Source organism: Nycticebus coucang, chromosome 14, assembly GCF_027406575.1.
Source record: "Nycticebus coucang isolate mNycCou1 chromosome 14, mNycCou1.pri, whole genome shotgun sequence".
NCBI classification, from domain to species: Eukaryota; Metazoa; Chordata; class Mammalia; order Primates; family Lorisidae; genus Nycticebus; species Nycticebus coucang.
In genome coordinates this window covers 16586002-16602905 of record NC_069793.1, presented here as the reverse complement: position 1 = coordinate 16602905, position 16904 = coordinate 16586002, and the positions used below count along the sequence as shown (strand labels likewise).

At 36.5% G+C, this 16904-nt stretch overlaps 1 protein-coding gene across 1 annotated transcript; it reads left to right on the top strand.

Moving 5' to 3' along the window:
• The first annotated feature begins 775 nt into the window (after positions 1 to 775).
• On the top strand, positions 776 to 1719 carry LOC128565603 (olfactory receptor 5D18-like). The gene has a single exon (XM_053562186.1). It carries the CDS (start codon positions 776 to 778, stop codon positions 1715 to 1717), a length of 942 nt encoding a protein of 313 aa, XP_053418161.1. The 3' UTR covers positions 1718 to 1719.
• The last annotated feature ends 15185 nt before the right edge of the window (positions 1720 to 16904 follow it).

Below are 16904 nucleotides of genomic sequence, written 5' to 3'. Positions count from 1 at the left end.
TGTCACAGATGTGTAGATTGGTCTTTATCTGGTAAATTCATGGTACCCTAGCTCCTGTTTTCTTATCTTTAGAACAAAGAAGTAAGCTAGATTACCCTTGTAATTTATTGTAATATTATTTATTTCTCAAGTAATGATTAGATTCATAACATTCTCTGAGTTAAGGAGAATCCTTTTAGAGAAAAATTATCATGACGTATTTTGATATACACTTTACTGGGTCAGACAGACAAAAATAGGTTGATTGATCCAGGAATTAACTATGAAGGCATAAAAATTAAGTATTGACACTAAATGTGTGTGGACATAGGATATAAAAATTACTTTGTTTAGAAATTTTTGGTCTTTATTTCTGACTACAGGGCTAACATAATCAGTCACCACATTATGTTAGACTTATCTTTGTGAATTTACAAAGTTCAAAGAGATCTCAAAGTCATCTGTGAAGATTTGATCTAAAGTAAATATAAGTGCCTTACTCTTATTTTCTTCGACCTATAAATATTAAAAACTATACCTAAGAAGATAGCATTTAACTTAATAATTGTATTTTTATCAAGAAAATGTTTAAAAAATGATGATTTAAAATTTTAGATATTTTGGATATTTTGGATAATAAAAACCTATATCTGAAAGAGACATTTTGCCTCATCCTCAAATTTGGTAAGGGCAGGCAACCAAAGTTTCTATTTCCTCACTACCCTTAAATTTATTTTTTTATTGTCTTTTTGATTTCAGGAATTTGAGATTCTGTTAAAAAAAAAACAACAACAACATGTTACTGTCATGTAGAAATAAAAGTGCAACTACATTTACACTCTTGGGATTCTCAGATTATCCAGAGCTGCAAATCCCACTCTTCTTGATTTTTCTGGCCATCTACAGTGTCACTGTGGTAGGGAATCTTGGGATGATTATAATCATCAAAGTTAACCCTAAACTGCACACCCCCATGTACTTTTTCCTCAGCCACCTCTCCTTTGTGGATTTCTGCTACGCCTCCATCATTGCTCCCAAGACGCTGGTGAACCTGATTGTAAAAGACAGAACCATTTCTTTTTTAGGATGTATGGTCCAATACTTTCTCTTTTGCACCTTCGTTGTAACAGAGGCCTTTTTACTAGCTGTGATGGCCTATGACCGCTTTGTGGCCATTTGCAATCCTCTGCTCTACACAGTGGCCATGTCCCAGAAACTCTGTGCCTTGCTGGTGCTTGGATCATACACATGGGGAGTAGCGTGTTCCTTCATATTGACATGCTCTGCTTTGAAGTTGTCTTTTCATGTTTTCAACACAATCAATCACTTCTTCTGTGAGTTCTCCTCCCTGATATCCCTCTCTTGCTCTGATACTTACATCAACCAGCTGTTGCTTTTCATTTTTGCCACTTTTAATGTAGTCAGCACACTGCTCATCATTCTCATGTCATATGCCTTCATCGTTGTCACCATCCTCAAGATGCGTTCAGCCAGTGGGCGCCGCAAAGCCTTCTCCACCTGTGCCTCCCACCTGACAGCGATCACCATCTTCCATGGCACCATCCTCTTTCTCTACTGTGTGCCCAACTTCAAAAACTCCAGGCACACAGTCAAAGTGGCCTCTGTGTTTTACACAGTGGTGATCCCCATGTTGAACCCCTTGATCTACAGTCTGAGAAATAAGGATGTCAAGGATACAGTCAGCAAGATAATGGACACTAAAGTCTTTTCTTATTGAGAATGTTATATTTAGCAAAATTTTCCTTTCATATATAAATAAAATGTGTCAATACCGATTAATATTAAAGTTATCTTTAAAATAAATACTTTATGATGTACAATGGAATTAAAATATCTTTTTTTTTTTTTTTTTTGTTTGGGGATGGGTTTGAACCTGCCACCTCTGGCATATGGGACTGGCACCTACTATTTTGAACCACAGGTGCTGCTGAATATCTTTTGGTTTTAAGAGACTAAAAATGGTTCTATTTCATCTGTAAGATTGTCATGGCATAAGTCAGTTAATACTCTATGAAGATTAAGAAATAATTTACTTATCATGTGTGGCATCTGTGTGACTTAGAATGTATTAATTCCATTCCTCTTTCTTATAAGTTACCTGGCATAGAAAAGGCTTTTAATAAAAGTATGAATTTCTATTATAAAAGACAAAAGCAGCTATGAAAAGACACAGTTCTGGGCAGCGCCTGTGGCTCAGTCAGTAGGGCGCCGGCCCCATATGCCGAAGGTGGTGGGTTCAAACCCAGCCCCGGCCAAACTGCAACAAAAAAATAGCCGGGTGTTGTGGCGGGAGCCTGTAGTCCCAGCTACTTGGGAGGCTGAGGCAAGAGAATCGCTTAAGCCCAGGAGCTGGAGGTTGCTGTGAGCTGTGTGATGCCACGGCACTCTACCAAGGGCCATAAAGTGAGACTCTGTCTCTACAAAAAAAAAAAAAAAAAGAAAAGACACAGTTCTTTGCACTAAACATGCAGAACCCAATATTCATAATGGAGCAGTGAGGGAGTGACCATTAAGTACTTTCCAAAATAATAAATAACGCTAAAGAGATAGAAAAGTTGAAATCCTTTCAGGTATGGAGGAATGATGTCTTCATAAGATAGGTATTTTTTGAACTTGGCCTACAAAAAGAGAATAGGCAGAGTTTTAGGATATACATTTCAGTAAGAAAGGAGCCTTATTCAGGAGAAAAAGTCACAAATAAAATCAAATAGGTAAACATGTAATAATGAGTCAAAGATTATAGATATTTTATTAAGCTAATAGGGTATAATGTGTGTGTTAATTGACATGAATGTAAATTCAATTAAGACATGGTGTGTGCACTGAATATGTTTTCAAAGGATCTCCAATGTGTAAGTGTGAGAAAAGATGATCATCTTCACCAAAGGCCTAGAAATGACAGATCAGATCATAGAAAATCTCCTGCCAAACTAGGGATGATGAGGAATGCCTGACCAGCCAGTAGTTCATGCTACTATTCTGCTTCCAAGGACATCACAACATTCTGAGTCCTTTATGTACTCTTTATTTTCAGAGCATGGAAATAATCTCTGAACCTTTCTCAACAGAATTTCCACCAAATTAAAAAAACAAAAGTTGGGAGCACTCTGAAGTATTAAAGGCTGACTCCCTAGGTCGATTTATTCAAAATAAAATAAAGATCAGATAATCATTAACATCAAGACCTATTTAACTTGGCTAATTAAAAATGGAAGCTCTGTCTTACCTTAACAATTCACTTTTGCTTGAATACTTTGTATGCCTTTCTGCTCTCTGCTCAATAAGATCAGATGAGATTTCAAGCATATTATCAAATAGTGAAGAAATAAAGTTCTTGTTTTGTTAAGAAAGAAAAAACCAACCTAGGAACAATTGTATATAATCTTTTTTATTATTAAATCATAGCTGTGTACATTAATGCAATCATGGGGTACAATGTGCTGGTTTTATATACATATATACAATTTGAAATGTTTTTATCAAACTGGTTAACATAGCCTTCATGGAATTTTCTTAGTTATTGTGTTAAGACATTTATATTCTACACCTGGTAAATTTCACATGTACCCTTGTAAGATGCACCATAGGTGTGGCCCCACAAATTACTCTCCCTCCCCTCTCTCCTCCTGGTCCTCCACTCTTCCCCTTCTTCTTGGTCTATAATTGGGTTACAGCTTTCATAAGAAAGCTATAAATTGGTTTCATAGTAAGACTGAGTACATTGGATACATTTTCTTCCATACTTGAGATACTTTTCTAAGAAGACTATGTTCCAGCTCCATCCATGTAAACATGAAAGAGGTAAAGTCTCCATCTTTCTTTAAGGCTGTATAATATTCCATGGTGTACATATACCACAAGTTATTGATCGATTCATAGGTCGATGGGCACTTGGGTTTCTTCTATGACTTAGCAATTATGAATTGGGCTGCAATAAATGTTCTGGTACATATATCTTTGTTATAATGTGATTTTTGGTCTTCTGGATATATACCTAGTAGAGTAATTGTAGGATTGAATAGCAGGTCTATTTTTAGATCTCTAAGTGTTCTCCAAATGTTCTTCCAAAAGGAATGTATTAGTTTGCATTCCCACCAGCAGTGTAGAAGTGTTCCCTTTTCTCCACATCCATGCCAGCATCTCTTGTTTTGGGGTTTTGTGATGTGGGCTAATCTTACTGGAGTTAGATGATATGTCAAAGTAGTTTTGATTTGCATTTCTCTGATGATTAAACATGACGAGCATTTTTTCATGTGTTTGGAGGCCATGCTCCTGTCTTCTTCAGAGAAGTTTCTCTTCAAGTCTCTTGCCCACCCTGAGATGGGATCACTTGTTCTTTTCTTGCTAATACGTTTGAGTTCTCTGTAGATTCTGGTTATTAAACCTTTGTCTGAGACATAACCTGCAAATATCTTCTCCCATTCTGAGGGCTGTCTGCTTGCTTTACTTACTGTGTTCTTGGCTGTGCAGAAGCTTTTTAGTTTGATCAGGTCCAAGTAGTGTATTTTTGATGCTGTTTCAATTGCCCATGGGGTCCTCCTCATAAAATATTTGCCCAGCCCAATTTCTTCAAGAGTTTTCCCTGCACTCTCTTCTAGTATTTTTATAGTTTCATGTCTTAAGTTTAAATCTTTATTCCAGTAAGAGTCTATATGAGTTAATGCTGAGAGGTGTGAGTCCAGTTTCAGTCTTCTACAGGTCACCAGCCAGTTCACCCAGCACCATTTGTTAAATAGGGAATCTTTTCCCCAATGAATGTTTTTAATTGGCTTGTCGAAGATCAAATAATCATAAGTATCTGGGTTCATCTCTTGGTTCTCTATTCTGTTTCATGCATCCACCTCTCTGTTTTTGTGCCAGTACCATGCTGTTTTGATCACTATCAATTTATAGTATAGTCTGAGGTCTGGTAGCAGTAATTCCTCCTGCATTGTTTTTACTTCTTGTAATGTATTGTTTGGCTATTCAAGGTTTTGTCTGATTTCATATAAAATGAAATATTATTTTCTTGAGATCTTTAAAGTATGACAGTGGAGCTTTAATAGGGATTGCATTAAAATTGTATATTACTTTGCGTAGTATGGACATTTTAACAATTTTGATTCTTCCCAGCCATGAGCATGGTGTATATTTCCATTTGTTAACATCTTCAGCTATATCTTTTCTTAGAGTTTCATAGTTCTCTTTATAGAGATCTTTCATATCCTTTGTTATGTAAACTCCCAAATATTTCATCTTCTTTGGCACTACTTTGAACAGAATAGAGTCCTTGACTATTTTTTCAGCTTGACTACTGTTGGTATATATAAAGGCTACAAATTTATGAGTGTTCATTTTGTAATCTGAGATGCTGCTATATTCCTTGATCACTTCTAAGAGTTTTGTAGTAGAATCCCTGGAGTTTTCCAGATATACAACCATATTATCTGCAAAGAATGAAAGTTTGATCTCTTCTGACCCTATATGGATACCCTTGATCACCTTTTCTTTCCTAATTGCGATGGCTAAAAATTCCATTACAATATTAAAGAGCAGTGGAGACAATGGGCAACCTTGCCTGGTTCCTGATCTGAGTGGAAATGATTTCAGTTTAACTCCATTTAATATGATACTGGCTGTGGGTTTGCGGTAGATGGCATCTATCAGTTTAAGAAATGTCCCTTCTATACCAATTTTCTTAAGTGCTGTGATCATGAAGGGTTGCTGGATATTATTGAAAGCTTTTTCTGCATCAATTGAGAGAATCATATGATCTTTGTTTTTTAATTTATTTATGTGCTGAATTATATTTATAGATTTATGTATATTGAACCAGCCTTGAGACCCTGGAATAAAACCCACGTGGTCATGATGTGTAATTTGTTTGATGTTTTGCTGGATTCTGTTTGTTAGGATCTTGTTGAATATTTTTGCATCAATATTCATTAGTGATGTTGGTCTATAATTTCCTTTTTCTTATTGGGTCTTTTCCTTGTTTGGGGATCTAGGTGATGTTTTCTTCATAGAATGTATTGGGTATTATTTATTCTTTTTCTATATTTTGGAAAAGGTTGAGTAATATATGTTCTAGTTCCTCTTTAAAGGTTTGGTAGAATTCTGATGTGAAGCCATCTGGTCCCAGGCTATTCTTTTTATGGAGATTTTGTATAGTTGATGCTATTTCTGAATTTGATATAGGCCTGTTCAAAATTCCCACTTGATTCTGGCTAAGTCTAGGAAGGTGGCATGCTTCCAAGCATTGATCAATTTCCTTCAGATTTTCAAATTTCTGAGAATAAAGTTCTTGTAATTTTTATTAAGGATTTTTTTAATTTCTGAGGAGTATATTGTTATATCATCATTAACATTTCTGATTGATGAAATTAGAGATTTTACTCTTTCTTTTTTTTCCTGGTTATGTTAGCCAGGTGGTTATCTATTTTATCGAACTTGTCAAAAAAACCAACGTTTTGATTTATTGACCTATTGTATAATTCTTTTGTTTTCAATTTCATTTACTTCTGCTCTAATTTTGGCTATTTCTTTTTATCTCCTGGGTTTTAGATGAGAATGTTCTTCCTTTTCCTGTTGCTTGAAATGTCCAATTAAGTTGTTAACTTCCTCTCTTTTTATTCTGTTGAGGAAGGCTTGCAGTGTTATAAATTTCCCTCTTAGGTGAGGGTTCTGATAATTCAAGTCTTCATTATCATTTGTTCCAAAAATTTGCTAATTTCCTTCTTAATCTCGTCTCTGACCCAGCTATCATTCAGCATAAGGTTATCTAGCTTCCATGTTTTTGTATGAGTATGCAGATTCATTCAGCATAAGGTTATTTAGCTTCCATGTTTTTGTATGAGTATGCAGATTCCTGTTGTTACTGAGTTCAACTTTTATTCCATGATGGTCTGAGAAGATGCAAAGTATTATTTCTATTCTTTTAAATTTGCTGAGGGTAGACTTTTGACCTAGATGTGACCAATTTTGGAGTATGTTCCATGGCCTGATGAGAATGTGTATTCAGTTTTGTTAGGATGAAATGTTCTGTAGATGTCTTTTAAATCCAAATGTTGAATGGTTAAGTTTAAATCTAAAACTTCTTTGCTTAGCTTCTTATTGGAGGATTTATCCAACACTGCCAAAGGGGTGTTAAAATCTCAGACTATTATGGAGCTGGAGGAAATCAAGTTGCTCGTGTCTGTTAGAGTCTCTCTTATAAATTGAGTCACATTCTGGTTGGGTGCATCAATATTAATAATTGAAATCACATCATATTGAGTATTACCCTTAACAAATATGAAGTGACCATTCTTAGCTTTCCTTACTTTTGTTGGTTTAAAGCCTATTGTGTCTGTGAATAAAATTGCAACAACTGCTTTTTTCTGATTTCCATTTGCCTGAAATAGAGATGACCATCCTTTCACCCTGAATCTCTATTTACCTTTTAATGTAACATGAGATTCTTGTATGCAGCAGATATCTGGCCTGAGGTTTGTATCCAGTCAACCAACCTGTGCCTTTTTAGAGGACAGTTTAAGCCATTAACATTAATTGAGAATATTGATAAGCCTGTAGAATTTTGGGTATTGAGTTTTTCGAAAGTCCAGTGGACATTTTTAATCCTTTTGCCACTGTGGAAGTTGGAATTTGATCAAAAGTCTCTGAGTGAGTTTACTTTTGTGGTGGAGGATTGCACTGGTCATTATGGAGGATAGGTCTGAGAATATCCTGGAGAGCTTGTTTAGTTATGGTAAATTTCTTCAATATGTGAATGTCATTAAAGTATTTAATTTCTCCATCATAAATAAAACTCAGTTTAGCTGGATACAGGATCCTGGGTTTAAAGTTATTTTGTTTTAGGAGATTAAAAGTCAGTGACCACCCTCTTTTAGCTTGAAAAGTTTCATCAGACATATCTGCAGTCATTCTAATATTCTTCCTCTTGTAGGTTATAGTTTTCTTATGTCTGGCTGCTTTCAGAATTTTGTCCTTCATGTTAACTTTAGTGAAATTCATTATGATGTGTCTGGGGTTGACTTATTCTGGTTGAGTAGTGCTGGAGCTCTGAAACGTCTGTCATCTGAATTTCAGAATCTCTAGGCATGTCTGGAAAGTTCTGCTTCATAATCTCATGAAAAAGGGCCTCTGTGCTTTGCAAAGCAACTTTGTCACCTTCAGGAATTCCTGTAAGGTGAATATTAGTTTTCTTCAAAATATCCCAAAGATCTCTGAGAGAATGATCCAGTTTTGCTCTCCATTTCTCTTCCTCTTTGAGCACTTGGGAGCATTAAAAAGCTGCCCTACTATGAAGCGAAATTATAGCTTTCACATGAAGGCTATAACCCAACTATTGCACAAGACTATGAGGAAAGGGCCAAGGAAGGGAAGGGAGGGGGGAGGTTAGGGTGGAGGGAAGGTAAAAAGAGGGGCCACACCTATGGTGCATCTTAGAATGGGTACAGGCAAAACTTACTAAAGGCAGAATACAAATGTCTACATACAATAATTAAGAAAATGCCATGAAGGCTACATTGAACAGTTTGATGAGAATATTTCAGATTGTGTGTGAAACCAACACATTTTACCCCTTGATTGCACTAAGGTACACAGCTATTATTTAACAATAAAAAAAAAAATCTATACCCTAAAAAGAAGAAGAAGAAAAAAAAAAGCTTTGTCTTCAATATCAGTAATCTATTCTTCTGCTTGCTCTATTCTGTTACTTAGGGATTCTATTGTATTTCTTAGATCTTTGAGTACTACAAATTCTTGTCTCAGTGTGTCAAAATCTTTGGTGATTTTGTCTTTGAATTCATTGAATTCTTGAGACAACTTTTGAATTGCTCCTTGAATTCCTAATTCCAACTTTACCTCCATTCTATTAATCTTATTTGCAATCCAAACTCTGAATTCAATTTCTGACATGTCAGCCATTTGTCTATGAATAGGATCCTCAGTTGTGTTCACCGAATCATTCCTTGGGGGAGTTGATCTACTCTGGTTATTCATGTTACAGGAGTATTTCCCCTGATTCCTCCCCAGGATTATTTTACACCAGTTGGCTAGATGAGCAGATAAGGTGAAGTTGGGTTGGAGGCTCCTGGAGTAGTGTTTAACCAGCCTTTACCCAAGAGCTGTGACTGGTGTTTGTACCTTTTCCCCTAGAGCTTTGCAAAGGACCTGTACAATGCTATGGCCTGAGACACTAGGGACTTACTTGGTGTGGTGGGGCTAAGTGGCTCTTTCTTGTTTTCAGCTAGTTTCTATCCTACCCTAGTGAATTAGTTACTCTGGGTTGAAGTCTTATCTATGGAGAAATACCAGCAGTTAAGTCACCCCACTCTCAATGGGCAACAACTGGAAAAGGAAAATCAAACCTTCCCACAACCACACACCAAGGGTACCACTTTGGATAGTCCTTTGGTGATTGGTCCAGTCAGAGATATCCAAATCAATTGTCCCAGTCAGTACCCGGTCTCAAGGGAGGGAATTCAAAACGTCTCTGGCAACTAGATAGCAGAGGTCTGCTGGAATCTTGAGGATGACTCGTTCTGGTGCTCTGTCGAGTCAGAAGTACCCCATTAGTCTGGGAAAGTTGATGCCTTCTTCCCCACCTTGCACCTCTGTCCCACCCAATCACTGGTAACCCTGTAGGGCTATGACCCAGTTCCCTCCAATGAGCAGATGTTCCAGGGGTTTGAGCCTGCCTGAGTTACAGAGAGATCTTATGTCTCCTCAGCCAGGCCTCCACACTCTGCCACCATCCAGCAGGGGAACCTGAGGCCTGACAACTTCAGGTGGTTAATGGAAGCTGGGGTGGTTCACTTAGTTCCAGCCCTGCCCCTGATTGATGTTGCTGACACTTATATTTGCACAGAATTTGTGATTCTGTCCTGGATACATTCCCCTGTGGACCAGGCACTGTTTGAATTCACAGAAACTGCAACTCAGCTCCAGTCTTTGCTGCTACACAGAGCTGGTGTTTCTGTTTCCCCTGCAGTCTGTGTTGGGGTGGGTGTGATTAGAGCTTACACTCAGCTTTTGGTTTCCGTCCTGCCTTTGTGTCAGCTATGATCCCCTAAGGGCTGGGTGTTTCTTAGGCTCACTAAAGCAGTTCAGGTGCAGCCCTGCCCTGGGAGTATACCATCTCTGTGTATGCATCTGCAACATTCCATCCCACTGTGCTCTGCCCAGGCCTGTACCACCTCAGGCATACGCTTTGCCCATGGGGTCTGCGTTGCCATCCCAGAAGTATTCTGCCAGTGCCTGCACCAGAGAAGATGCCTGGCTTTTTCTGGTTTCCCAGAAAGACAGAGAGTGTCCTTCCAAAATATCCCATGGGTGTGAGCCCTATTTTTCTACTGCTGCTGCTCTGTGCCAGGGGGCACTGCCTCTCCCTTTCCATACGATTCTTTCAGTCCACTCTTTTTGCCTTACCCCTGTGCCACAGAATCAGCACAGACCTGCAACAGCCCATGCCCTGTCCACACCTCTTGAGAAAATTCCCAAGAATCTGGATTCCATGGGGGACAGGCTTCCAGACCTTAGGGTGAGAGTGGAGGGGAGTGCTGGGAGATCAGAATTGCAGGTAGAGAATATATACAGGTTTATACAGTTTTATGCCTGGTGGGAGAGTGCCATGGCACCCTAGTATGGGAGGGAGGTCCAGTTTTTAGAGGGTCTCTCCCATGGGATAAAATGGGAGGATGTTTGAATTCTGCTCGTTTGTTTGTAGGAAGTACACTGTGAGCCATTCTCATCGCTTGGCAATGGATTTTGTGCCCTTTGTTGTATCCTTGGGGTTGCAGCTCACCTCAGCAAGGTTGATGTGCGTTCTTCAACCTTCTCTCTTGGCTCAACTTCAAACAGTCGGCTTATTTGCTAAACTTCTGTTTTTTTAACTCTCCTTCTGGACAGGAGCCTCTGTGGAAAGCTGGCTCGTCAGCAATCTTGCCTCCACCTCAATTGTATATAATCTTTAAAAAGTTATGAGGAATGCTCATATTATTTGGAATTTATGTTCATTACTTAAGTGTTTATTTAATAAATATAACTTAGTGTGGAATCAAATAATTATTGGATGCAGAAAAATAAAAAAAAATCAGAAAAAAATTGTTTTAAACATTGGATACTTGATAGGAATTGCTTTTTTTTCCTTGAGTTTTGTTGCTCTGAGTAACAAAAAAATTATAACCTATGCTACTTAAACAAATTCTGATTCTCTTTGAAATTATAATACTATATTACCAATAAATTGAAATTTAAATCCCAAACTATTCTAAAATTAAAATACCTGTCATGTGAATAAGCACAAACCAGTGCTTATGATAATGAGAAAAAAAATGCCCAAATTGCCATTGCTTGGGCTGCCACCTAGCAACCTACCAGCCTTGAGTATGAAGTCCTCTTGAATGATCTCACCTATCAGCTGATATTGCACACACCAGCAAGCCAAGATCAGCATGCCAGGATAAGATCAGCAGAACTATGATGATCACTGCAGTAGTGTCACAAGTAATAAGTGACTGTTGGGTTTAAGCAACAACTTTTTGTGTGCTTTTTCTCACTTTCTCAAATTCTTATATCTGAATATTGTATCTTGCTGTAGGTTTGGAACGTTCTCTGTTGTTATTTCCTTTCATAAACTTCCTACCCCAATCTGTCTTTTTATCTACACTTCAAGATCAATTACTCTGAAATTTGTATTTTCCAGATGTTGTAAGCATGCTTTTTTCTTATTTTTTCTTTTTTTTTTCTCTTCTGGCTGTAGTTTTTTCAAATACCCTTACTAATTGTATCTTCCACTGAGTCAGTTCTGCTATTGGGAAACTCTGCTGATTTCTGACTTACTTAATTGAAATCCTAAGCTCTACAATTTCTGCTTGGGTTTGTGTTTGCTTGTTTTTTATTATACTGATGTTTTTTTAAAATGTCTCATAGACTTCTCAATTCCTTCTTTGTGTTACTTTGATGTTCTTAGAACTTCTTCAGTACAGTTATTTTGAATTTTTTTGTCTGAACATTCTATCTCCATCAGTCCTGCATGGTCACTGTACCTCATTTAGTGCATTTGGTGACATCACATCTTCCTGGATGTCCTTGATGTTTGTGAATACTCTTTAATGTCTGGAGATAGAAGAGTTAGGTATTTATTCTAACATTCACAGTCCAGGGTTATTTGAACTCATTCTTCTTCAGAAGATGTTCTGTGTACTGATAGAGAATTGAGTGTCCTAGTCAAAGTCCCTGACTACTATAGCTGTATCAGCACTGGGATTTCCCCCAATCCCAGGGATTCTGTGACTCTTGTAGACTCCCTGTGGTACCACATGGGGAGCTGATATGTGGTTCTTCTGAAGTTGCTTGCTTGTGTAGGTTGTTCGTGAATTAGGTGTTCATGCAAATAGAGATTTCCATTCAGCTGTATTTCTCTGCCCCATAGTTTTTAAAACCTGGGAACATTACCTCAAAGACTTCCTCAAATCACTTTGTATGATGATTATGCCCATCTGTCATAATTCCTCATGAATACAACTTGTTTAAAACAATACAATTTGTTTCAAATTTAAAATTATTGATTTCATTAAAGCGTGTTAATACAATTTTTGTAATATGGTATTATGTTATGTGATTTAAATACATTACACCAAAGCTTGGTGCTTCATATTGACATTATTTAATTTACAGATAATGATCATTAAATTAAATCCAATCAAATATTTAAATGTAAAACAACTTTTAAAATCACATTTTCCATCTTTCCAAGTTCTGAGACACTTATATGACCAAATCTGCTTTCCTATGAGTGGATTGCCTTGATTACAGGAGGCATCCCTGCCAATAATGTTCTTGACAGGTGTGCTTTTAGCCTTCTTGTCATAGTTCTACTCTGTCTTTTGTTGTTTCTCATCTTTTGCAAGTGTGGGTTTGGTTTCTTCTTCTTTTTATTATTCCCTGAGTCATGGCATTATGTTGCTAGCTTGTGATTTATCTTTTTGACTTAGGCATTTAATGCTATGTACGTCCCTCTTATCACTGCTTTCCTGTATACCAGAGAATTTGTTAGCTTGTGTTACTATTGTCATTCAATTTAAATTACTATTGACTCAAAGCTCAATGAGCAGCAGATTGTTTACCTTCCATGTATTAGTGTAGTTTTGAGAGTTTATGCTGTAATTGATTTCTATTTTTATCTGAATGTAGTCTGAGAAGATACACGGTATGGTTTTGATTTCTTTAAATAAGTTTGTGCCCACTCTCAGTGGCTCTTGTCTGTAATCCTATCACTCTGAGAGGCCTAGGTAGAAGAATTTCCTGAGCCTAGGAGTTCAAGACCACCATGAGCAAGAGAGAGACTCCATCTCTATAAAATATAGAAAAGTTAGCTAGCTGTGTTGGCATGTGCCTCTTCTATTTCTAGCTACTTGGAGGGTGAGGCCAGAGGATTGCTTGAGCCAAAAGTTTGAGTTTACAGTGAGCTGTGATAATCCCACTGTACACCAGCCCAGGTAATGGTGTAAGACCCTGTCTTGAAATAAATTGCTGAGACTTATTTTGTAGATGAGCAGATGTTTTGTTTTGGGAAATGTTCCTCACACTGATGAGAATAATGCGAATTGTGTAGTTCTTGGCAGAATTTTCTGTAAACATCTGTTTGGTCTACTTCTAGGTCTTATTTAAATCCATCTTTGTTGATTCTATGACTTCATGATTTGTCTAGTTCTGTCACTGAGTACAGGAATTCTTCACTTCTCTATTTATTTATTTTCTGAAGTCTAGTAGATCGTCTTTGTCTTTTCTTTAACAGTCATTGGTTTAAAATCTGTGTTATCTGCATTTTGGTTTCCATCACCTGGAACATTTTTTTCCCACCCGCCTTTTCCCTGAGTGTATGAGACTTTATATGAGTTGAAGGGGATTATTAGAGTCAGTGGAATTTAAGTTATTCTTTTAACCCATTCTTCTAATCTATGTCTTTTAAGTGGGCCATTTAGACTACTCACATTCAATGTTGATAAGTGAGATGCTGTTATAGTCAACATGTGGATTTTTAATATTTGCCTTGTAATCTCTTCCGTGTCACTGTTTTATAAGAGCTGTAATTTTTACTTGTGAGTGTTTTTACATTGATGAGTAAGTAGCAACCATTCTTTTTTGTGCTGAGAGCACTCTTAAATATTTCATTTAGGGCAGGTCTAATGGCACAAATTCTCTTATTATTGTTTACTATAATTTGCTATTATTATTTATTGTTTACTTTTCTGGGAAAATCTGTTTCTCTTTCATTTATGAAAATTAATTTTAGAGGATATAAATTCTTGGCTGACAATTATTTCTGTTTAAGAAGATAGAAGATCAGACCCCAATCCCTTCTGGCTTGTAAAGTTTGGGCTGAGAAGGTTATGGTTAGTCTAATAGGTTTTCCTTTGTAAGTTATTTGATGCATTCATTTCACAGTTTGTAGAATTTTCTTCTTCATTTTGACTATCACCCTTCTGATGAGTATGTGCCTTGGTGATGTTTGCTTTGTTTATTTTATTTGTCCGTGTTATGGTTGTTTATTGAGTGGATATTGAATATTTTCAACATAATTCTTTTTCATTTTGTAAAATCAATATATAATTTAATTCCTTTATTATTTTAACATTTGAATTTATAAATTTGTTATTTTAAGAAAGCATGGATACAATGTTATTTCATGACTTAATTATATGAATATGAGGTTGGAAGTATAGCCTGATCATTTTCAAAAGGAAATATAAATTGCTTTCAATGGGGCGGTGCCTGTGGCTGAAGGAGTAGGGTGCTGGCACCACACACTGGAGGTGGTGGGTTCAAACATGTCCCTGGCCAAAAACTGCAACAACAAAAATAAATAAATAAATAAATAAATAAATATTTTTTTTTCAATGAACTGAATCATGGTTCAAAAGACAAAGAAGATTATTTATACAAAATTTAAAAATCAAGAATGCACATTTTACTGTTTATATGCCTCAAAACACATTCACTATATATAGCCAGAAAACTAATACAATAGTTATCAACAGTTATCTGTTCATTGTTTCATTCTCACTGACTTTCCATTTCCTTTGTTAACATGTTTTCTATGGAAATTTGTATAGTTTCTATAGTAAAAAAATTCTATGAAAAATTAATGAAATAAACTTGATGAGGTATTTATCTCCTGTGATTTACAAGAAATTACATTTTGCCAAAAATGCCACATGGGAAGACATTTAATCTATTTTCTGACTTTGTGATCTAACAGTCAATACTTCAGAAAACATTCTCTGAAGTTCGGTAAATGTTCTCTTGAGTCTAAATCCCCAAGGTTACGGAGGCATACATAATCCCTGCATTTTGTTCTGAGGATTCAGAATCAGCTCACCAACCTTTTCTTCTCTTGCCTCTTTCCTTGATTTTGCTATGTATTAAGAAAGAAATATATTCCTGAAACATTAATTGAAATTTATGTGGACTACTGCTTTATATACCAATTTTGTATCTTAAATAATACCTAAGTTCTGACTGGGTACTTCTTGGAGACTACTAACAAAAACGAGTAGGATTTTTGGGTGAGTTGGTTTCAGAGGGGTGATGTATTCATTCTTCTATTGTCTTACTTTCATTTGGGGGACAGTGAAGTGGAAAACTCAATTCAGTTTGCCAGATCTACAAAGTCTGTCTTCCCAAAGGTTCAGTTTATTGGCTCTGATATCGTCATTTTTCTCTGTGGCATCAATCCTGATTTTTGCTTCCAAAGTATCAACCATATGCCTAGCATAGAACTGTCACACTGGAAAAAAAATAAGGAATATTATGCATGTCAAATCTAGAACCTCTCAAAATCTTGTAGAAAAAAAAAGAAGAATAAGCATAAAGTAATAGTGAACAGAATATATCCTTGCATTTTCACTTCCTGATAATAATGCCTATAAGTAAGCCAAGAATGTAGAAGGTATTGATGGAGTAACAAAAAAGGAATGCTACTCTGAGATATTGATTTTCATCTAATGTTTTATGTATTGAAAATTCTGCATCAATGTATTAGAAAAAAAAGGATATCCAGGTAACAGGAAATATAAATCAAATAAGCCAAAAAAATGAGAATTGTTGTCCATTATTAAGTAAGAATACTGGTGTGAATATAGAAAGTTGATACAGCGGAGTAGCTATGGTAAGGCTTTAAGTAAAACAAACACAGAAATGTTGATTTGATAATAAAACTATAGAGAACAACTGAAATTTTCTAGTACAAGATTGCCATAATAACCACAAAACTTGAGGGATGAATGATCTCACACTGTGGGTAGGAGCACTCCAGGGAAGGCGGCTGTGTCTCTGCTCCCATAATCTACTGGAGTAACAATGGCCGTTTGGTAAATCTTCCATAGACATAAACCTGGAGATGAGAAACAGAACACCAGAAAGGGTCAGATAATTGTGAGACAGCAAAGGGAAAATGGAGAAAATTTATTGAAGGGTGATTCTTAGTGAATTAGAATCCCTGGCAAAGGGGACCAAAGGAGATAGAGAAAAATGTGCCAAATTAAACTTTGATATTTTCAGCTGTGCTCACACGCCCACTGCTGCCCCCTTGGCCCTTGATCTGCTTTGTAGATATTTTATAATGATGTAACAATTGCAAGATAAAATCAGTTAGCCATGGTATATGTATGAGTAAAAAAAATTAAAGCAAAAAAATTCTAAAAATTAAAAGCAGTGAGAAAGAGAACAGTCTACATTTCCTGACTTCACACTTGTCAGCCTGTGAGAAGAGTTCATTAGCATCAGTTCTCAATGAAATTCTACATACCTATGACACATGTACCATCCTGTTCGAATTGTTCTCATCTAATTGATCAAAAGCTCAGGCTCCAAAAATTTGAGTAACTGATGAAAGTTCACACAGAAAATGACAAAGC

Coding starts and splice junctions, on each gene's coding strand:
- LOC128565603 (XM_053562186.1), top strand. CDS start 776: ATGTTACTGTCATGTAGAAATAAAAGTGCAACTACATTTACACTCTTG.